We start from the raw sequence: 24938 nt of genomic DNA, 5'->3' as shown, positions 1-24938 counted from the left end.
ATATTTTTGGGTGCAAAATGCTTCCAAACATATTATATGTTCACATAATAACATATTGTTTTTTGGAAGACAACATTATTGAATTTGGATGCAAAAATACAAAATGTGTGGAACTTAGACTACCCAAACATATATTGTTTAGACCAATATGCTTTCAAACATATTATATATTGGAAGAGATCAAACATATAAATGTTTGGGCAATACCCAAAAATGTATATGCTTGAAGCAAAATATGTTTGGGAGTATATGTTACAGAAGCGATTTTTTGTGAGGGTGTGTGTTTGTGTTTTGTGGCATATTAAAAATTGAATACAATCTACGTTTATTAAAGGTAAGAAATTGTGAAATGTGAATACCGTTTTCCATTGAATCCTGTTTACATTAAACGGACTAAAATAATATATTTTTTATTCATTTCTTTTAGTGACTAATTTTATTTCGTGAAATTTACCAATTAATCCCATCAATTCCATCCTTTTATCAAATATATAAGAATATGTTTGCAATCAAAAAGTGGGTACACTCATAGTTTTCTTAAAACCGGTATGAGTTTGTTGGAAGATTCACCTTGAAGTTGCGAAGTAGCGTTGGCATTAAATTGCATTTTTGTTTTACCTGCCTTTTCCAGTTTGAACCCAAGTAGAGAGCAGTATATCTGATATATAAAATAATGAGCTGAATTATGTAATGGTAAAAAAGTTCTTACTTTTGGATTTTAAAATATGAAAAATATCCGAAAATAATAAAAATATGTATTTTCCATTTATATTTTTTTCTATTTCCAGAATTTGCAAAGTATCATCAATATAATACCAAATATTACATTGCTTTGCCATTATTTTTGTCTTTGATTGGTTCAAATTTTAATAGACGATTTCAATGTGTGGAACTTTTGGAAAGGAATTGTTACTAAAATGAAATTACCGAGCTCCTTAATACACCTTTTTATGCTAAAAGACAACAACTGCAAATGAAGATTATAAACCTGCAATCTGGAACTAAGAATTGAACTTGATATTCTATGCAGGTAATGTTTAACAAAATCAAGTTTTAATTGAAGAAAATTAAATTCGAATTATTCTGTTTACTTTCAGAAAAACTAATTTAGCTTACAGGCTGCTGATTTATTGGAAATCTAGGCGCATCTACATATTAGAAGGAGCATGCTGACATGGTTATTATTATAAGGAAGATAATGATTTATATAGTTTATTTATTCACCCTATAGTTGTTATTGATAGTAATTGTATGTGTAAGTTATGTTAGAACAGAACACAAATGACAAGAACCAAATTTATTTGTCTATTGCATAATTCAAAAAATAATAAAATATTAAATATGTGTTATTACCAGGGCTGTGGAGTCGAGCCAATTTTGCTCGACTCCGACTCCGACTCCAGCATTTTTCATCAGCTCGACTCCGACTCCGGAGTCGACTCCGGGTAATATAACTAAATCTCATTTTAGTACCACTAATTTGTAGTTCTATTGAGGGGATATATATGGGGTATATATATGGATCGATATAAAGTATCGTATTTATTTATGTGTGCAAGAAAGGTCTTAATTTCGCATTTATACCAATTAAACTCTTTATTTCAAATTTAGGGCAATGTTTAATAAATAAAATAATGATATAAATACCCATCATAATATGAGAAGATACCGACAGTATATGTATTTGTGGACGAAAATTATTATAAAGGGTTATATTCCCATATGCATGAATTTGAATCTGAATCGATTTAGACAAAATTGTATATACTTCTAGAAAATCTCTGTACCTAAAATTTAAATCTAACGTTATGGGACGTAACACAATTATAGCAAAAAATAAAAATGCAAAGAAAGTCTAAAGTCGGGCGGGCCGATTGTAACATACTCTGCACAACTTTGTATTTAGATCAACATTTTGATAAAATCTGAAATCAGACTTCTACAAAATCTCGTGCAATATTTGGGAAACATTCATAATTTTTTATATAGCAAAATTTGAGTCACTTTTACCAGTTTTCGACTTAGCAGTGAGTATCAGTAAGAAAAAAATTTGAGAAAATTTGCTACATAAATAAAAATTTGACAAATTGTTTTATAGAAATAAAATTTTGAAAAAAAATATAAATAGAAATTTTGGAAAAATTTTTTTGTAGTAAATAAAAGTTTGCAAAATTTTCTATAGAAACAAAATTTGAACTAAATTCTCTATATAAATAAATGTTTGAGAAAATTTTCTATATAAATAAATTTTTACCAAATTTTCTATAAAAAGACTATAGTAAACAAATTTTGACAAAATTTTCTATAGAAATAAAATTTTGAAAAAAATATCAATAGAAATTTTTGGAAAATTTTTTGTGTAGTAAATAAAATTTTGCAAAATTTTCTAAAGAAATAAAATGCTGCAAAATTTTCTATAGAAAGAAAATTTAGACTACATTTTCTATAAAAATAAAATGTTGACTAAATTTTCTATCGACATAAAATGTTGTATAAATTTTGTATAAAAAAATCTATAGTAACAAAATTTTGGCACAATTTTCTATGGAAAAAAAATTTGAAAAAATTATTAATAGAAATTTTGGAAAATTTTTTGTGTAAATAAAATTTTGCACAATTTTCTATAGAAGCAAAATTTTGGCTAAATTTTCTATAGAAATAAATTTTTGACAAAATTTTCTACATAAAAATATTTTTATACCCACCACCATAGAATGGTGACAGGGGTATAATAAGTTTGTCATGTCGAAGATGAGCTAGATCGGTCCAGGTTTTGATATAGCTCCCATATCAACCGATCGCCCGATTTGGGGTCTTGGGCTTATAAAAACCGTAGTTTTTATCTAATTTGCCAGAAATCGGAAACCTAGAGGTATTCTAGGGCTATAAGGAGGAGTGCTGAAAATGGTGATTATCGGACCATGTTTTAATATAGCTCCCATATAGACAGAACTCCCGGTTGTATTTCTTGAGCTTCTAGAATCCGTAGTTTTTATCCAATTTGTCTGAAGTTGGAAATCTAGAGGTATTATAGGACCATTACAAGGCGTGCCGAAGATGGTCACTATCGGACGTAGTTTTGATATAGCCCCCTTTTAGACCGATGTTACGAGTTTACTTCTTGGACTTCTACAATCCGTAGTTTTTATCCAATTTGCCTGAAATTTGAAATCTGGAGGTATTCTAGGACCATTAAGAGGTGTGCCGAATATATTGTGTATCGGTCCAGTTTTTGATATAGTCCCCTTATAAACCGGCCCTCCGTTTTGGGGTCTATATTCTAGAACTACAATAGATGTGCTGAATACTGTACGTATCCTTCCATGTTTTTGGCGTAGCCCCATTAGTCCGATTGACCCAAAAAATTATTGAAGTTGGTCCGATGGTCAGACCAAATGGAATTTTTCTGCAGAAATAACATTTGGACAAAAATTTCTATAGAAATAAAATTTTAACAAAATTTTCATAGAAATAAAATTTTAAAAAATTTTTCATAGAAATAAAATTTGAACAAAATTTTGTATAGAAATAAGCTTCTTAAAAAATTTTGGGATACAATATTATGCAAAAATTTTGTACAAATTTCTGCTAAATATGTAATAGAAATAAAATTTTGGCAAAATTTTTTACAGAAATTAAATTTTGGCTAAATTTTCAATAGAATTAAACTTTGGCTACATTTTCTATAGAAATTAAATTTTGGCTAAATTGAAATTTTGGCTAAAATGAAATCTATTGAAATAAAATTTGGACCAAATTTTCTATAGAAATAAAACATGGACTAAATTTTCGATAGAAATAGAATGAGGTCAACATTTTATATAGAAATAAAATTTTGAAAAAATTTTCTTTCGAAGAAAAATTTTAGAAAAATTGTAACTTTTAAATTATTTTAATTTAAATTAGAAAACTGGTCCCCTGGTACGAATTTTGGAAAAATTTGGTCCAAAATAAAAATTCGTTGTTGCAACGCTGGTAAGGCCTCCATATAGAACGATTTCAGATATTGAGGGTACAGAAGGTGCATTTACCATAAATGTAAATTTGCCAGATATTACTTCTCGTAATCATAAAACAGTTGGTGTACTATAGATTTTAGATTTCAAATCAAGGTATTTTTTCTTAATTTTCTTGCACATTTACAGGATATGTTTATGATTCCTTTAAAACTCAAACAAAAATAGTTCTTATAAATCCGGAATCTGATAGGTAAAATCTTTGCATTTATTTTCGGGATGCGAACTGGTTAAACTGACTGTCATCAAACCCCCATGAAATTTTCTAAGGAAATTAGTATATTTGATTCATGGTGGTGGGTATTTATGATTTGGCCCGGACGAACATACTGCTGTATATACTTGTTTTATTTTTTATTTTCTATAGAAATAAATGTTGACTTAATTTTCTATAGGAAAAAAATTTTCTATAGTAATAATATTTCGAATAATTTTTTTATAGAAATTAAATTTTGACAAAACATTCCATATAAATACAATAGTGACAAAATTTTCTATAAAAACAGCTTTGACAATTTTTTCTGTCATATGTGTGTAGGTATATAGCCTTAAAATAAAATTAGAAACAATAAATTCGAATTATTGTTCGAATTATTTCAAATAAATTGATATGGCGATTAAAATGGATCGATCCAGCCCATTTCCTAGTCTAACATTCTAGGAAACATAAAATGATAGCCGTAATTGGAAGTTGATTTTTATTTCCAATCGTGGTGTACATTGATCGAATGCATAACGCATTGGAAACTAATTTGCGTAAAAACTTTTTTAGTTACAAAAATGTGAAGTGTTTTAAAAAATTTGGTTTAGCCGGAGTCGGAGTCGAGCAAAATTTTTACGACTCCGACTCCAGCCAAATCTTCAGACTCCGACTCCAAGACTCCGACTCCGACTCCACAGCCCTGGTTATTACCTATTCTTTTTTCTCTTTCTTCTTATTTACGACAACTGAATAGTTTAGTTTTCTTTTGTAACAAACAGTATATGCAAATAAAATAAAAATAAATAAATATGTTTTATAAGAAACACACATTTTCTTTTATTTCAAATAAAACTAAATACGATTTTGGGGTCGCAATATATAAATTTTTTGATTGAAATTTATAGCCAATTTCAATTAATTATTTAATTGAATGAATCAAATAGTTGATTGATTTTTGTCGCGAAATTAATTAAAATTTTAATTGATTCAATTAAAACTGTCATTGAGTTTTATGTTAAAAATCAATCACGTTTTTAATTGATTCAATCACACAATTAATTGATTCCGTGACAAAAGTCAATTAAATTTTTAATTGAAAATCGTGTTGGTTTTCTATCAAAATGATAAATTGAAAAATTGATACTATCATTTTCGTGATTGAAGACATTTCAATTAAAAAAATGATTGAATCCGTGATTTTCGTGATTGAAATCAAAAAAATTTTTTTTGTGTGTACCTATTACATATGGCCACTTCAAGTTTTAACCTCTGAACCTTCTTGATTACTTTTCTTTGTTGAACAAACCAGATTGTTCCAAAAACATTAGCAGACTGCTTACGTTAACGTTTTCCAGGTCCGCCAGTAATCTGAAGCTATATGCCCCTAAAATTTGCTTACGCCTTACACAAAATGCAGGACACTCACACAAGATGTGTTTTTTTGATTCCTTTTCCTCCGCATCATGACAGCTCATACAATAGTCATTATACTTCGGGCCTATAGTTTTTGCAAATTCGCCTATCAGGAAACGACCCGTTATAGCAGATATCAGGAGTGATATCTGACGTCTCGAAAACACTAGCATATCTAGTGTGCGGTTTAAGTTTAAATGGGGCCATATTTGCTTGGTGTCGTTACAGCCCTTGCAATTCTCCCATCGAACATTTGCCATCATAGCAGCCTTCTCACGCAGCATGAGCTTGCAGGTAGCCAGGGACATACCAACAGATGCTACTTCCCCAGGAATATGTAAGGTAGTCCCTAGCCTTGCCAACTCATCCGCTTCGCAGTTCCCCGGTATGTTCCTATGGCAAGGCACCCATATTAGGTGAATATTGTACTGCTCAGCCATCTCATTGAGAGATTTGCGGCAGTCTATGGCCGTTTTAGAGTTGAGGTACACAGAGTCCAAGGATTTTATTGCAGGTTGACTGTCTGAGTATATATTAATGCCCACATTTTTTGGAACATTACTTCTCAGCCAATTCGCCACTTCTCTTATTACTAATATTTCAGCCTGAAAACACTAAAGTGATTAGGTAATCTTTTCGCTATTCGAAGTTCCATATCATTAGAATATACTCCGAAACCCAATTGTCCATCCAATTTGGAGCCATCAGTGTAGAAATCTATATATTCTTTATTCCCCGGGGTCTGTGTGCACCACGCCTCACTGTTGGGGATTAGAGTCTCAAACTTTTTGTCGAAAAGTGGTCTCACCAAAGTGTAATCCACTACGTTAGGCACATCTGGCATTATTTTGAGGACCGAACTTTTTTCCAACCACAGCGATAGCTCGCGCAACCGCACAACCGTTGTTGCAGCTGACGGTTTGGCCAAAATGTCTAAAGGCAATAGATGCAGCATGACATTAAGGGAATTTGTTCCTGTCTTGCTGAATGCGCCTGAGATACACAAACACGCCATACGCTGAACTTTGTCTGAACTTGTTGGCTGGTGAAGTGCCGGCCACCAGACTACAACAACTTATAGCATTATAGATCTAACCACTGCCGTGTATAGGCAATGTACAATTTTTGGTTTTAGTCCCCACTTTTTTCCTATTGCCTTTTAGCACGAGTACAAAGCTACCGTGGCTTTTCTCGCCCTTTCTTCAATATTAAGCTTAAAGTTCAGCTTCCTGTCCAAAATAACGCCAAGGTAGTTTACACACTCACCAAAGGGAATTTCAATACCCCCTCAGGAAATGGGCCTACCCGTGGGAGTTTTGCGATCTTTGCAGTACATGAATAGTTCTGTCTTTGCAGGATTTACCCCAAGACCATTGTCTTTCGCCCATTTCTCAGTCATCCGGAGGGCCCTCTGAAGAATATCTCTGATTGTGGATGGGAATTTTCCCCTGACTGCTAGAGTCACATCATCTGCGTATGCCACCACTTTTATCCTTTCTTTTTCTAGGGTAACCAGAAGGTTATTTATAGCAACATTCCAAAGAAGAGGTGATAGATCTCCTCCTTGGGGAGTGCCTCTGTTCACATACCTTTGTATGTTTGCTTGTCCTAGTGTGGCTGAAATACGTCTCTTCATTAGAAGTTCGTCTAACAGCCTAAGTATACCTGGATAAACATTCAGAGTTGTCAGTCCATTTAATATCGAGCTTGGATGGACGTTATTGAACGCCCCTTCGATGTCTAGAAACGCCACGATTGTGTATTCTTTGACAGATAGTGAGCTTTAAATAAAGATGACTAGTTCATGTAATGCGGTCTCAGTAGACCTGTCCTTCGAGTATGCATGCTGTCGTTTCGAGAAAAAATTTGAATCGATGCTAGTTCTAAGATAGGTTAGGTTAGGTTAGGTTATGTGGCAGCCCGATGTATCAGGCTCACTTAGACTATTCAGTCCATTGTGATACCACAGTGGTGAACTTCTCTCTTATCACTGAGTGCTGCCCGATTCCATGTTAAGCTCAATGACAAGGGACCTCCTTTTTATAGCCGAGTCCGAACGGCGTTCCACATTCCAGTGAAACCACTTAGAGAAGCTTTGAAACCCTCAGAAATGTCACCTGCATTACTGAGGTGGGATAATCCACCGCTGAAAAACTTTTTGGTGTTCGGTCGTAGCAGGAATCGAACCCACGACCTTGTGTATGCAAGGCGGGCATGCTAACCATTGCACCAATAAATATCTATCATCCTCTCCAGAGTCTTAAGTAGGAATGAGGATAAGCTGATTGGTCGGAAATCCTTCGCCCTCGAGTGAGAGGCTTTTCCCGCTTTAGGTATGAAAACGACTTTTGTTTCCCTCCACTTTTCTGGGATATCTGATAAGTTGATACATCCTTTATATATAGCCGACAACCAGGGCATAATTTTGTCCGTCACTGCTTGTAACTCCGCCGGAGTAATTCCATCAGATCCGGTGGATTTGAATGATCCAAAGCTATTTAGCGCCCATCTTATTCTAGTTTCCGATACAATTTCGTCGGCAGGAAACGACCGCTGAGCAACTGTGGCACCGCCAGTACATGGTTCAACCGTCTGATTTCCAGGAAAATGTGTGTCCAATAGTACCTCCAGCGTCTCCTCACTGGACGTTGTCCAATTGCCCTCCGATGTTTTAATGAAACCTGGAGCGGAGCTCGTGGATGCTAGCACCTTCCGTAGTCTGGAAGCCTCGGACGTATTCTCAATACTGCTGCAGTAATTATTCCAAGCGTTATGCTGAGCATTTCTCAGTTCTCGCTTGTATCCTCTCAGATTCTTCTTGTAAGCGTCCCAATCCTCAGGGGCTCTGGTGGACTTTGCCTTGTTAAAGAGCTTCCTGCAGGATTTCCTCATATTACTTAATTCCGTAGACCACCATGGTGGTCGATGTTTCCCCCTTGGCTTTCCTCTAGGGCATGCAGCTTTCAGTGAGATGTTGAAGGCCTTAGTAATCCGCTCCACTGCGTGTTCGATATCTTGCACATTTCTCATATTTGTCTCTGTTATTTCCGGTATCATCATATTGAACGATTCCCTATACCTATTCCAGTCAGCTTTCCTAACATTTGGCGGAAATATGATCTTGGTGATATGAACATCAAACTTGAAACTGATGTAGCGATGATCTGAGAAGCTGTGTTCACATAAAACCTGCCACTCAGATATCATTTCATTCAGTTCTTGCGAGGCCAAGGTGATGTCCAAACCCTCTTGCCTGTTTTTAGTGACAAAGGTTGGGGCATCTCCCTTGTTGCAAACTACCAGATTAGTACGCAAAATAAACTCTATTAGCGACTCTCCCCTTGCATTAGTATCACTACTTCCCCATATACTATGATGTGCATTCGCATCGCATCCCATAATGAGTTTCGTCTTCGTTTTCAGTGACTCCTCCACTAAGGTCTTAACGGCACATGGAGGCATCTCACTGTCATGTCCCATATAGACCGAAGATACCCAATATTTCCATTTGGCTATTTCTAAATTGGCAACGACAGTGTCTGCATTGCACATTGAAGGAAGCAGAAACAAGTTAAGCTCGTTTTTAGCAATTATACAGGTTCGAATTACATCATAACCAGTATACTGCAATAGTTTGAACCCCGGAGTACTTAATTCACATATTTTGTTTCTATAAACATATGGTTCTTGAATAAGAACTATATCTATGTCCCCTTTCATCAGGAGAACTTTTAAGGCAGCACATGCAGCCTTACAATGATGAAGATTTATCTGGAGGATCCGTAGGACCATCGAGATTTTCAGCAACCGTCACATCAGCCGCTTCAATCGAGTCATCAAGAATGTCCTCTTCAGAGATCTCGGTGATTCTCGCAATAACCATAGGTTCAACTTTGGTGAGTTCTGAGGCAATAGAAACCTCCTCTCTCATACGGTGTCTATCAATGTCTTCAACTTTGGTATCTCCCTCGACTTCGCAAGAGGATCCGCTTACTTCTGATTCAGACAGAGGCTTGTCCATTTCTGACTACTTTTGCTGATCGTTTTTATATACTTTCATTTGGATATAATGAAAGCCATAACATACACGGCCCTGAGACTTTGCTAGATGTGGCAAAGACTGAGTGTTCAATATAAACACTGCATGCCGTCGTGGCCCATCCACTTCATCCAAACGGCCAACCTTCCAATCAGCTGTTGGAAGATCTGGATTGCATTGTTTCAGTCTATTTAAAATAGATTCAGGGTCAGGAGGGTTTGCAGGTATCCACGCATGTGCTCTTGGTCTAGCCGGTATGTCTTTCTTCTCGACTAACTCTAAGGCAGCTCCTTCCCAAACTTCACCAATTAGTATCAGAGCAGCTTTAAAACATTCTATAGACCTCTGGTCCTCAAATGCGACTAGCTTAAATCGTCCTTGATACCAACCAGCCTCTTGGTGTCGAGGATCTGGGCCGGGAAACTTTTCCAGCACCTGTGAGTAGACGCCAGACAAAGCATTCTCAATTTCCCCCCATTTTTGCTTTGGAACCATACCGTCCAATGCTCCTTTATTTATGATAGCCATCACAAGGCTGTCTTTAGCAACTGAGGCAAACGATCGTTGATCCTTTTGGAGGATGGCAGCTCATCCGGTGATCGTTCCCTTTTTCCAGCCTCAAGAATTCCTTGAGCCCATTTTAAGGAATCGCTTTGTTTAGCCGACAACGTGCTTGGGTCGACTGATCCTAATTTCTTTAGGATAAACAAAGCATTTCTGCGTTCTTTGAATCTCTTTCGTGAGGGATTACCTCCTTTTGATGCCGTTACCTTGGAAAAGGTCCGACTTGTCAAATTGTCGCCACCTGTCGACCCGTCTACAGGTCGACTAATTGGGCCTAACTCTTGGTCATTGCCCAAATTTATAACTCCAGTCGATACCCGTCCACTGGGCCCTGAAGTTAGCAACCCAGTGGATGTCTTTGAATTTCTCTGCATGGTGGCCTAATATCCCACCACACTTGAAATTCGTAGTAGGTACTTATTACGATGATTTTATCCGCTATTAAAAAAACATGTCCGTTCCGTTCGACGGTTGAAATAAAATTTTTTTTTCGTCAATAATAACATGTTTTATTAATATACTAGCGGACCCAGTTGCACTTTGTTGCAAGCAACCAAAGAAGAAATGAAATATTATAGTTTATTTTATGAATATGAAATTTAATATTGTCAATCCAAAACATTTTGATATACAATGTTTTTCGTTTGTCCATTTGAAGCGAGCACAAACAAACAATTTGGAGCTCCAACTCTTGAGCAGGCCATGTGAATGTTATGAATAGGTCGGTACTACCATATTTGCGAACGTATGACATTGCATCTTGCGTATATTCGTGCATATGGCGCGGACTGCCAACATATGTCGATGGTAATATTGTTAAACGTCCGATATCAATAACATTGCCATCATTCACTATTGCATTTCGCTAGTGTATATATTCTTCCGATCGCAATTTCGCTTGATTGAATCGGAGGTCATTAAGCCGTTCTGTTTCAATTTTCGCATACATATCTACAGCGTATTGGTGAATCGCATAATATTGTTGTCTTCTTGTGGCCGAATTATGGGGTTAGGTTAAAGTGGCAGCCCGATTAAGATTCATGCTCACTTATGCGCTTTACAGACTATAAGTTATTCCGGACGACAATGTCCGCGTCCAACTTTTCGATTAAAATCGTACGCATTGACCACACTGCAATTTTTGTTTGACAGACCAATGAAAAACTCGATAGCACAAATCGATATGATATCGATATTTTTTATAAACAATAACATTGACGAGAAAATTGTGACGCTGTTATGCCTCAATTTGATATTGATATTGTCACAAGATATTGTTTTAATTGTGTTACGATAGCCTCTAAGTTAATCTTTTTATTTGTTTCAGCCAAACTAAAACATGTTTTAGTGTAATGCACGAGTGTAAATCGGGCGAAAGCTATATATGGGAGCTATATCAAAATCTGAACGGATTTCAACCGAATTTGACATGCATAGTAAGAATACTATTTCTACTCCATGTGCAAATGTTCATGTAAATCAGAGTTAGTGTAATCCACCCATTTTGAGATCCAAAACAAAGGTTGCGCTGCTGGGTCAGTATTCTCATTTCCTTGCAAAAGTCTTGCCTTTGTATTTATGAGATTGGTTAATTGTTGATATAGACGTTCAATATACATTGTGTTTACAAACTTGGGCTGAAGATGTGATTGGATCATGCAACTTATTCTTAAGAAAAGTCGATTCCAGTCTCGTATCTTCTTTTAAGCCATTTAATTCAGAGATTTACAATGAGCATTCTCATGATCCATGGTCTTATATGGTTCTAATCGTGGTGCCATTGTTAAACAAGAACAAAGGTACGGGAGAAGTGCTTAAAATTCAAAGTGTAGGAGTTCTCCAATAGTTGGTCAGAAATAAAGATTGTGATGTGAGAAATGAAGAACGTGGAAGACCAACAAAAAAGTTTGAAGATGCTGACATTGAATGGAGATGACACTTTGAGTCAAAAGCAAATGGTAGCAATTTTAAATCTTGCCCAACAAACAATGGGAAAGATTCAAATAATGGATTGATGGATTGATATAAATTATCGTATTTATTTGTGTGTGCAAAAAAGATCTTAATTTCACATTTGATGCCAATTGAACTCTATAATTTAAATTTAAGGCAATGTCTGTCCTATGTTGAATAAATAAAATAATTATATAAATACCCATCACAATAAGAGCAGCTACCAACAGTCTTCAGTATATGTATTTATAGATAAGTAAGGTTAGGTTAGGTTAAAGTGGCAGCCCGATTAAATTTCTGGCTCACTTAGACTATTCAGTCCATTGTGATACCACATTTAACTAAAAGTACCTATTACATATGGGCACTTCTAGTCTTAACCACTGAACCTTCTCTATTATTTACTTTTGTGGAACCAACCAGATTGCTCCAAAAACATTAACAAACTGCTTAAGTTAACGTTTTCCAGGTCAGCCAGTAATCTAAAGCTATATGCTCCTAAAATTCGCATACGCCTTACACAAAAAGCAGGACACTCACACAAGAGGTGTTTAATTGATTCCTTTTCCTCCACGTCATGACAGCTTATACAATAGTCATTATACTTCGCACCTATAGTTTTTGCAAATTCGCCTATCAGGCAGCGACCCGTTATAGCAGATATTAGGAGTGCTATCTGACGCCTTGAGAACACTAGCATATCTAGTGTGCGGTTTAAGTTTAAATGGGGCCATATTTGCTTGGTGTCGTTACAACCCTTGCATTTTTCCCATCGAATATTGGCCATCATAACAGCCTTCTCACGCAGTAAGAGCTTGCAGGTGGCCAGAGGCATACCAACAGATTCTAGTTCCCCTGGAATATGTAAGGTAGTTCCTAGCCTTGCTAACACATCTGCTTCACAGTTCCCCGGTATGTTCCTATGACCAGGCACCCATATTAGGTGAATATTGTACTGCTCAGCCATCTCGTTGAGAGATTTGCGGCAGTCTATGGCCGTTTTTGAGTTAAGGAACACAGAGTCCAAGGATTTTATTGCAGGTTGACTGTCTGAGTATATATTAATGCCAATATTTGTTGGAACATTACTTCTCAGCCAATTCACCACCTCTCTTATTGCCAATATTTCAGCCTGAAAAACACTACAGTGATTAGGTAATCTTTTCGCTATTCGAATTTCCAGATCTTTAGAATATACTCCGAACCCCACTTGTCCATTCAATTTGGAGCCATCAGTATAGAAATCTATACATCTTTTATTCCCCGGGGTCTGTGTACACCACGCCTCACTGTTGGGAATTAGAGTTTCAAACTTTTTGTCGAAAAGTGGTTTTACCAGGGTGTAATCCACTACGTTAGGCACATCTGGCATTACTTTGAGGACCGAACTATGACCGTACATTTTTTCCGACCACAGCGATAGCTCGCGCAACCGCACAGCCGTTGTTGCAGCTGACTGTTTGGCCAAAATGTCTAAAGGCAATAGATGTAGCATGACATTAAGGGAGTCTGTTCCTGTCTTACTAAATGCGCCTGAGATACATAAGCTCGCCATACGCTGAACTTTATCTAAACAAGTCGGTTTCTGAAGTGCCGGCCACCAGACTACAACACCATATAGCATTATAGGTCTAACCACTGCCGTGTATAGCCAATGCACAATTTTTGGTCTTAGTCCCCACTTTTTCCCTATTGCCTTTTTGCACGAGTACAAAGCTACCGTGGCTTTTCTCGCCCTCTCTTCAAAATTAAGCCTAAAATTCAGCTTCCTGTCCAAAATAACGCCAAGGTATTTTGCACACTCACCAAAGGGAATTTCAGTACCCCCTAAGGAAATGGGCCTAACCTTGGGAGTTTTGCGATCTTTGCAGTACATGACTATTTCTGTCTTTGCTGGATTTACACCAAGACCATTATCTTTCGCCCATTTCTCAGTCATCCGGAGAGCTCTCTGTATAATATCTCTGATTGTGGATGGGAATTTTCCCCTGACTGCTAGCGCCACATCATCTGCGTATGCCACCACTTTTATCCTTTCTTTTTCTAGAGAAACCAGAAGGTTGTTTATAGCAACATTCCAAAGAAGAGGTGATAGAACTCCTCCTTGGGGAGTGCCTCTGTTCACATACCTTTGTATGTTTGCTTGCCCTAGTGTGGCTGAAATACGTCTCTTCATTAGAAGTTCGTCTAACAGCCTAAGTATACCTGGATCAACATTCAGAGTTGTCAGTCCATTTAATATCGAGCTCGGATGGACATTATTGAACGCCCCTTCGATGTCTAGAAACGCCACGATTGCGTATTCTTTGACAGATAGTGAGCTTTCAATAAAGCTGACCAGTTCATGCAATGCGGTCTCAGTAGACCTGCCCTTCGAGTATGCATGCTGTCGTTTCGAGAGCAAACCTGAATCCACGCTAGTTCTAAGATACATGTCTATCATCCTCTCCAGGTCGGAAATCCTTCAGCTTATCCTCATTCCTACTTAAGACCCTGGAGAGGATGATAGACATGTATCTTAGAACTAGCGTGGATTCAGGTAAGCTAAAGAAAGCTCAAAGTTGCACGGAGCTCATTGTATTATACCCTTCAAGACATTGTGGACTAAAACTATTGAAGCCATCTCAAATCCTTTAATTTTTTTATTTATAATTATTTAGACAATTTCGCAAAAATGCATTCATGATTAATCAGTTGATATATATGTATGAGAGGTATAGGAACATTTGAGTCATTTTTACAAATTTTTTACTTATAATTGCTATAGAAATAAAATTTTGAGAACATTTGTTATAGAAATAAAATTTTGACAAAATTTTCTATAGAAATAAAATGTTGACCAAATTTTTTTATAGAAATAAAATTTTTACAAAATTTTCTATAGAAATAAAAGTTTTACAAAATTTTCTATAGAAATGTATATTCGCCATATGTATATAGGTATATGGTTTTAAAATAAAAATTAAAAAAATAATATTGTTCGAAATATTTCAAATAGTATTGATGGTGGACATTAATATGGATTGATTCAACCCATCTGCTAGTCTAACATTCTAACAGGTTGGCTGATAAGTCCCCGATCTAACAAAGAAAAACAAATTTTTTCGTCAAAATTCGTTTTTTTATTCAACATAGTTTCCTTCAAGAGCGATACAACGATTATAACCACCTTCCAATTTTTTGATACCATTTTGGTAGTACTCCTTCGGTTTTGCCTCAGTTTCGGCGATCACCTCTTTATTGCATCCAAATTTTTCCCTGCGAGCATCCTTTTGAGGTCTGAGAACAAGAAAAAGTCACTGGGGGCCAGATCTGGAGAATGCGGTGGATGGGGAAGCAATTCGAAGCCCAATTCATGAATTTTTGCCATCGTTCTCAATGACTTGTAGCACGGTGCGTTATCTTGGTGGAACAACACATTTTTCTTCTTCATATGGGGCCGTTTTGCCGCGATTTCGACCTTCAAACGCCATATAATAGTCACTGTTGACTATTATTATCAAGATAATCGATAAAAATTATTCCATGCGCATCCCAAAAAACAGAGGCCATTACTTTGCCAGCGGACTTTTGAGTCTTTCCACGCTTCGGAGACGGTTCACCCGTTGCTGTCCACTCAGCCGACTGTTGATGGACTCAGGAGTGTAGTGATGGAGCCATGTTTCATCCATTGTCACATTTCGACGGAAAACTCGGGTGTATTACGAGTTAACAGCTGCAAACACCGCTCAGAATCATCAACACGATGTTGTTTTTGGTCAAATGTGAGCTCGCGCGGCACCCATTTTGCACAGAGCTTCCGCATATCCAAATATTGATGAATGATATGACCAACACGTTCCTTTGATATCTATATTCTGCTATCTCGATCAACTTCATTTTACGGTCATTCAAAATCATTTTGTGGATTTTTTTGATGTTTTCGTCGGTAACCACCTCTTTCGGGCGTCAACTGCGTTCACCGTCCTCCGTGCTCATTTCACCACGTTTGGATTTTGCATACCAATCAATTATTGTTGATTTCCCTGGAACAGAGTCCGAAAACTCATTATCAAGCCAAGTTTTAGCTTCCACCGTATTTTTCCCCTTCAGAAAACGGTATTTTATCAAACACAAAATTTATTTTTTCCATTTTTTTCACAATAACAAAAGTTGCTTCACAAAAGACGCTCTATCTTACAAACTATTTGACTTACAGACGTCAAATTTTGACACGAATCATTTGAAGGTTGGTACTATATAACAAATAATATTAAATAATTTAATACTAACGACGCCATCTATGTGTCAAACCTGGGACTTATCAGCCAACCTGTTAGGAAACATAAAATGACCCCCTTAAGTTCGAGTTTAGCCGCTAAAATCGCCATTTTTTCACGATTACTTTTCTTTAATAATCTATTTTAAGGAATACAAACATAGTGAAAATTTGCTTTGGGCTATTCCCCATCAAGTTATAGTGAAATACGCAACAAATATGTATAATTTTATGCCTTTTTTACTGATTAGTTTTCACTTTAGCGGCTAAACTCGAACTTAGTACTCACCTTCAATTGGAAGTTGCTTTTCATTTGCAGTCATAACTTACATTTATCGAATGAATAACGCTATGGAAACGATTTTGCGTAAAAGCTTGTTTAGTTACAAAAATGTGAAGTGTTTTAAAAAAATTAGTTTAGCCGGTGTCGGAATTGAGCAAACTTTTTACAACTCCGACTCCAGCAAAATCTTCAGTCTCAGACTCCACAGCCCTGGTTTCGACGTTTGTGCAATTTCATAAAAATAAAATATTTGTTTTTAATTTGTATGTACATTTCACGGTTTTTATATGGAAGTCATTGAAATTCAACAAAACAATATAGGTCTATCAATATACGTGATGGTATATAAAGGAAATATGATATAAAGGAAACACCAGTATAACGACCCCATTCATTCGTCTTTATTGTGGAATTTTTTATGATGAGGTAATATTCAGTGACGCTAATCTTTGGGGGGAAAACTCTTTTATGATCTTCTATTCGTAGGGATTGAAATCCGAAAAGGAGGTCAACATCGTTACGGCAGCAACTTAACTGGAAGGTAGAAACAATGGATGAGAATAAGTAATTTTACTTTAATATTAATTTCATTTTATATACCCTATTACATGTATTAATAAAATAATATTGCAATGTCAATAGATGCTGGTATGATTCGTAATAAATATAACTAATAGAATATAAATATATAATAAAACAAGTAAAGTCTGAAGTCGGGCAAGGCCGACTATTACATCCTATGTTGGGAGTTATTATGAAGGTTTATATTCCCATATTGAAATATTTATATCTTAGAAGATATGGAGACAATTTTTTGTACAAAATCTCTAGAATTGAAATTTAAATCGGCTAACGCCCTGGGATGAAACACAATGTTAGAAAAAAAGTATAGGAAATATAAACCAAAAGCAATTTGAATGCATTTGTACAAAAGAGCATTTATGATTTATCGGGCGATACATATGTATTCGGAATAAATGAAAATTTGAGTAATATTAATAATTTTTATTATTTTCTTTGATTTTCTTGGACCTTTTTATGTTATAATAATAAATTAATGATTTTTCAAGCTCAACATTTTATTTATTTTTCCCAATATTTCGCGATTGCCATATTGAATCGCTTCTTCAGGTGGTCTACAATAGATTTTAAGAAATTACATTTCATAAATATCACAGTATTAAAAAACAATTATAAAATTATTGACTAAAAGAAAATATTATTAATAACACTAGTCTACACTCAAAATGTACACTTGATGAGAGTCAACTTTTCTTATGTATTTTGTTTTAATAGTAAATTTTAATTGTTGATGTTATAGCGATTTTGCTCCATGTAATATTCCCATAAGCATCCGGGAAAATGCTGAACGCATGGATTATTCAGCGCGATCATGATCTCCAGCAACAACAGATTAAAAAATCGCCAGTTCTTGGCTTGACTGCTCATTCGTAAACGCTATAAAATAACCTTTAGAAAATTTTAAAACAAATAAAGTGTATTATTTTTGTTTTAAAGCTTGTGATCTCCATTTGAACCTAAACCATAGGATGTCATTTAATCCTAACCAATGACAAGAAGTTTCATAGAAGTAATCAAACGACATGGCTATAGTATCAACATTTAATTTTTATCGTTAGAAGTTACAAAAACTTTAATTATTTTTAAATATATGAGACACTTACCCCCCTGTTCTGGTTTACGAATTCGAAAAACGCAAAATTTCTATTTTCTGAACCATAATGATAAATAATACGAAATTTGTATAAATAGTTCTTAACTGGAACATATTTCATGACAAAACATGGAATGGTTCAAAAGTTATTGAAAATGCAAAATTTTGCGTTTTGCGAATTCGTAAACCAGAACATGGAGGAAAGTTCATTTTACTATCGTATGTTCCTCCATATCTTTATGCACTTTGTATTACTTTTTGTTTTTTGTAGATGTCCAGTTTCTCAATAACACTTTGCATCTTCACTTTGCAATAAATTATTTAGAATATGGCGCTTTTTCCATTTTATTCTTCTTGATTTTTTGTCAGCACATTTTGACAATTAAAAACTAAACGATAAACTGTAAAGCGCATTAGACAATTCAGTCCATTGTGATACCACATTAACTAAAAGTACACACAAAAAATTATCACCAAAATTTTTTCAATTAAACACTTAATTGAATTTGGAAACGGATTCAATTAATATGTTAATTGATTCAATTAATTATTTAATCAAATCCGAATAAAAACCAATTAAAAAAATGATTGATATTTGTTACGTTTCCAATTAAAATATTAATTGATTCAATCAATTTGTTAATCAATTCGGAAATAATTTTCAATTACAAACGTGATTGAAATTTTTTCCGTTTCCAATTACACATGTGATTGATCTAATCACCTTTGTGATTGAAATTGAATAATTTTGAGCAATGGAAAGAGCGAAAAGAGAACAAGAGAATGGGTATTTATTCAACAATGTATGATGGAGAGATCAGTCTGTGGAAGTAACTCGTAACGAACGGTTGGGTTTTTGTTTTTCGCGTAAATTGAAAAACATGATTGGCGACATTCTGTCTGCTGCATTCAAAATGTGTGCATAAATATTTTGAAGGCAACAACAAATCATAGCAAAGGGTTGAAATAAATAAAGTGTGCAACAACAAATGGCCACGTGGTAAAGGTTTGAAAAACAAAAATATATGAGAGAACGCATTTGAAATTACCTGCACGGATGAAAAAGACTGTTTTTCATATGTTTGGCTATAAACATTATATGTTTGGAACACAAAATTTTAAACACAATATTTTTGAGTGCAAGCATATAATGTTCATAAACTAGCATAACATGTTTGGGACATATATGTTAATATGTTAGAACATATTATGTTTGGGACATAAAATGTTTGTAAATATAATATGCTTGGATGCAAACATATATTAATTTAGAAATAGCCTATAAACATATATGTGTTTAGTAGCTTGGAGCGCTATTTAACAGGGAGAGATATTGAATTAAGTTGGTGGTTGTTGCTTGTTAGTACAAAATTAACATTTTATTTTTTGTTGGGCAATTGATCAGCTACTTCTTTGATCCTTACAAACTGTTTGGTCCGCTGTTCGAATCCCCGTCCGGCAAAAGGTAAAATTAAAATAAAAAAATCATATAATTGAATAATTTCTCCTACAATGTTTGTATTACAGAAAAAGGTGCTAAGAACTAAAAAATCTCGTGGAAGTGAGAAAGATGTGGGGGAATATACAATTAGACAGAAACAAAATTTTGAGCATTCAGGTCGAAAACCTATGTTGTTAGCACCTATATTACCTGTTTATTTTCATAATTCATTATGATTGTAAATATATAAATAATAAATAAAATTTTGAGCACAATATTGTTTGGGAGAATTTTTTTAAGCATATAATATTTTTGGGTGCAAAATGCTTCCAAACATATTATATGGTCACATAATAACATATTGTTTTTTGGAAGACAACATTATTGAATTTGGATGCAAAAATACAAAATGTTTGGAACTTAGACTACCCAAACATATATTGTTTAGACCAATATGCTTTCAAACATATTATATATTGGAAGAGATCAAACATATAAATGTTTGGGCAATACCCAAAAATGTATATGCTTGAAGCAAAATATGTTTGGGAGTATATGTTACAGAAGCGATTTTTTGTGAGCGTGTGGCCATTGACGGCGTGACCCCTCGTGCAAAAATGAATCAACAGCGTAGTAGACGTTTTCGTTCAGCCAAGGAAGCTGAACTTTGGAACGATTAGCGCAGAGCCTAGGTGAAGTGAGAGAACACGAACGATTCGGTAGCAATTGTATTACACCAGGAACAGAATTTATGGATCGTTTGCATGAGTCATTGCGCTATTTCATAAAAAATTATTGCTGATTCTATGTGGCAGAAGTGCAGAGTTACCCATCAAAAAATTTGGAAGTTCTTCCAAAGGCACAACTTTAAAAGATCTTCCAGAAGTAAGCTGATCCTCCTGCGAAGTCGAGGGAGATACCAAAGTTGAAGACATGGATAGATACCGCATGCGTGAGGAAGTTTCTACTGCCTCAGAACTCACCAAAGTTGAACCTATGGTTATTGCGAGAGTCACCGATATCTCTGAAGAGGACATTCTTGATGACTCGATTGAAGCGGCTGATGTGACGGTTGTTGAAAATCTCGATGGTCCTACGGATCCTCCAGATAAATCTTCATCATTGTAAGGCTGCATGTGCTGCCTTAAAAGTTCTCCTGATGAAAGGGGACATAGATATAGTTCTTATTCAAGAACCATATGTTTATAAAAACAAAATATGTGAATTAAGTACTCCGGGGTTCAAACTATTGCAGTATACTGGTAATGATGTAAATCGAGCCTGTATAATTGCTAAAAACGAGCTCAACTTGTTTCTGCTTCCTTCAATGTGCAATACAGACACTCTCGTTGCATGTTTAGAAATAGCCAAATGCAAATATTGGGTATCTTCGGTCTACATGGGACATGACAGGGAGATGCCTCCATATGCCGTTAAGACCTTAGTGGAGGAGTCACTGAAAACAAAGACGAAACTCATTATGGGATGCGATGCGAATGCACATCATAGTATATGGGGAAGTAGTGATACTAATGCAAGGGGAGAGTCGCTAATAGAGTTTATTTTGCGTACTAATCTGGTAGTTTGCAACAAGGGAGATGCCCCAACCTTTGTCACTAAAAACAGGCAAGAGGTTTTGGACATCACCTTGGCCTCGCAAGAACTGAATGAAATGATATCTGAGTGGCATGTTTTAAGTGAACACAGCTTCTCAGATCATCGCTACATCAGTTTCAAATTTGATGTTCATATCACCAAGACCATATTTTCGTCAAATGTTAGGAAAGCTGACTGGAATAGGTATAGGGAATCGTTCAATATGATGATACCGGAAATAACAGAGACAAATATGAGAAATGTGCAAGATATCGAACACGCAGTGGAGCGGATTACTAAGGCCTTCAACATCTCACTGAAAGCTGCATGCCCTAGAGGAAAGCCAAGGGGGAAACATCGACCACCATGGTGGTCTACGGAATTAAGTAATATGAGGAAATCCTGCAGGAAGCTCTTTAACAAGGCAAAGTCCACCAGAGCCCCTGAGGACTGGGACGCTTACAAGAGGAATCTGAGAGGATACAAGCGAGAACTGAGAAAGGCTCAGCATAACTCTTGGAATGACTACTGCAGCAGTATTGAGAATACGTCAGAGGCTTCCAGACTACGGAAGGTTCTAGCATCCACCAACTCCGCTCCAGGTTTCATTAAAACATCGGAGGGAAATTGGACAACGTCCAGTGAGGAGACGCTGGAGGTACTATTGGACACACATTTTCCTGGAAATCAGACGGTTGAACCATGCACTGGCGGTGCCACAGTGGCTCAGCGTTCGTTTCCTATCGAGGAAATTGTATCAGAATCTAGAATAAAATGGGCGTTAAAGAGCTTTGGATCATTCAAATCCACCGGATCTGATGGAATTACTCCGGCGGAGTTACAAGCAGTGACGGACAAAATTATCCCCTGGTTGTCGGCTATATATAAAGGATGTATCAACTTATCATATATCCCAGAAAAGTGGAGGGAAACAAAAGTCGTTTTCATACCTAAAGCGGGAAAAGCCTCTCACTCGAGGGCGAAGGATTTCCGACCAATCAGCTTATCCTCATTCCTACTTAAGACTCTGGAGAGGATGATAGATATTTATCTTAGAACTAGCATCGATTCAAATTTGTTCTCGAAACGACAGCATGCATACTCGAAGGACAGGTCTACTGAGACCGCATTACATGAACTAGTCAGCTTTATTTAAAGCTCACTATCTGTCAAAGAATACACAATCGTGGCGTTTCTAGACATCGAAGGGGCGTTCAATAACGTCCATCCGAGCTCGATATTAAATGGACTGACAACTCTGAATGTTGATCCGGGTATACTTAGCCTGTTAGACGAACTTCTAAGGAAGAGACGCATTTCAGCCACACTAGGACAAGCAAACATACAAAGGTATGTGAACAGAGGCACTCCTCAAGGAAGAGTTCTATCACCTCTTCTTTGGAATGTTGCTATAAACGACCTTCTGGTTTCCCTAGAAAAAGAAAGGATACAAGTGGTGGCATATGCAGATGATGTGGCGCTAGCAGTCAGGGGAAAATTCCCATCAACAGTTAGAGATATTATACAGAGAGCCCTCCGTATAATAAATCCTGCAAAGACAGAACTAGTCATGTACTGCAAAGATCGCAAAACTCCCACGGTTAGACCCATTTCCTTAGGGGGTATTGAAATTCCCTTTAGGGAGTGTGCAAAATACCTTGGCGTTATTTTGGACAGGAAGCTGAACTTTAAGCTTAATATTGAAGAAAGGGCGAGGAAAGCAACGGTAGCTTTATACTCGTGCAAAAAGGCAATAGGGAAAAAGTGGGGACTAAAACCAAAAATTGTACATTGGCTATACACGGCAGTGGTTAGATCTATAATGCTATATGGTGTTGTAGTCTGGTGGCCGGCACTTCACCAGCCGACAAGTGTAGAAAAAGTTCAGCGTATGGCGTGCTTGTGTATCTCAGGTGCATTCAGCAAGACAGGAACAAACTCCCTTAATGTCATACTGCATCTATTGCCTTTAGACATTTTGGCCAAACAGTCAGCTGCAACAACGGTTGTGCGAGCTATCGCTGTGGTCGGAAAAAGGTTACGGTCACAGTACGGTCCTCAAAATAATGGCAGATGTGCCTAACGTAGTGGATTACCCTTTGGTGAGTCCACTTTTCGACAAAAAGTTTGAGATTCTAATTCCCAACAGTGAGGCGTGGTGTACACGGACCCCGGTGAATAAAAGATATATAGATTTCTACACTGATGGCTCCAAATTGGATGGCCAAGTGGGTTTCGGAGTATATTCTAAAGATCTGGAACTTCGAATAGCGAAAAGATTACCTGATCACTATAGTGTTTTTCAGGCTGAAATATTAGCAATAAGAGAAGTGGTGAATTGGCTGAGATGTAATGCTCCAAGCAATATTGGCATTAATATATACTCAGACAGTCAACCTGCAATAAAATCCTTGGACTCTGTGTTCCTCAACTCGAAAACGGCCATCGACTGCCGCAAATCTCTCGATGAGATGGCTGAGCAGCACAATATTCACCTAATATGGGTGCCTGGCCATAGGAACATACCGGGGAACTGCGAAGCCGATGAGTTGGCAAGGCTAGGGACTACCTTACATATTCCAGGGGAACTAGAATTTGTTGGTATGCCCCTAGCTACCTGCAAGCTCATGCTGCGTGAGAAGGCTGTTATGATGGCAAATGTTCGATGGGAGAATTGCAAGGGTTGTAACGACACCAAGCAAATATGGCCCCATTTCAACTTAAACCGCACACTAGATATGCTAATGTTCTCGAGACGTCAGATATCACTCCTGATATCTGCTATAACGGGTCGCTGCCTGATAGGAGATTTTGCAAAAACTATTGGCGCGAAGTATAATGACTATTGTATGAGCTGTCATGATGCGGAGGAAAAAGAATCAATTAAACACCTCTTGTGTGAGTGTCCTGCATTTTGTGTAAAGCGCAAGCAACTTTTAGGAGCATATAGCTTCAGATTACTGGCGGATCTGGAAAACGTTAACTTAAGCAGTCTGCTAATGTTTTTGGAACAATCTGGTTGGTTCAACAAAGAAAAATAATCAAGAAGGTTCAGCGGTTAAAACTAGAAGTGCCCATATGTAATAGGTACTTTTAGTTAATGTGGTATCACAATGGACTGAATAGTCTAAGTGAGCCTGAATCTTAATCGGGCTGCCACTTTAACCTAACCTAACCTAACCTAGATTGGCTTAGAGTTTTTATTTGGATTAACAAATGATTGTTTGAAATACATTTTTAATTAAAAAAGTAAAAAAAAATCAGCACTTTTTTTAACTGAATTATTTTCTTATTTTTCTTATTTATCAATTAATTTTTTAATTAAACATTTTAAAAATTTCAATCATTGACTTAATTAACATAATGTTTCTATCATGATTAAAAAGTTAATTGTATCAATTAATTTATTAATTGAAAAAATTTTCAACTTCAATTAACTTTTTAATTGGAAATATTTTGGTGATACTTTTTTTTTGTGTACAGATGTCACATCGGTTA

The 24938-nt window shown here is 36.2% G+C and overlaps 1 protein-coding gene and 1 long non-coding RNA gene across 2 annotated transcripts in view; one reads left to right on the top strand and one right to left on the bottom strand.

Annotated features, from left to right (window-relative positions):
* Positions 1–342: 342 nt before the first annotated feature.
* Positions 343–1352, top strand: LOC142223568 (uncharacterized). Its single transcript, XR_012718792.1, has 3 exons — positions 343–693; positions 789–1030; positions 1098–1352. It is a non-coding gene; the product is annotated as an uncharacterized LOC142223568 (long non-coding RNA).
* Positions 1353–16977: 15625 nt separating this feature from the next.
* LOC142225905 (protein son of sevenless-like) overlaps positions 16978–24938 on the bottom strand; it is a 114207-nt gene continuing 106246 nt past the window's right edge. Inside the window, exon 4 of the mRNA XM_075295763.1 lies at positions 16978–17262. Within this exon, the coding sequence (XP_075151878.1) occupies positions 17246–17262 (17 nt within the window). The 3' untranslated portion in view covers positions 16978–17245. The remainder of the gene's footprint in view (positions 17263–24938) is intronic.

This window comes from Haematobia irritans, chromosome 2, assembly GCF_050003625.1.
Source record: "Haematobia irritans isolate KBUSLIRL chromosome 2, ASM5000362v1, whole genome shotgun sequence".
NCBI classification, from domain to species: Eukaryota; Metazoa; Arthropoda; class Insecta; order Diptera; family Muscidae; genus Haematobia; species Haematobia irritans.
The sequence above is the reverse complement of the archived record's forward strand: the minus strand, read 5'-3'. Positions and strand labels throughout refer to the sequence as shown.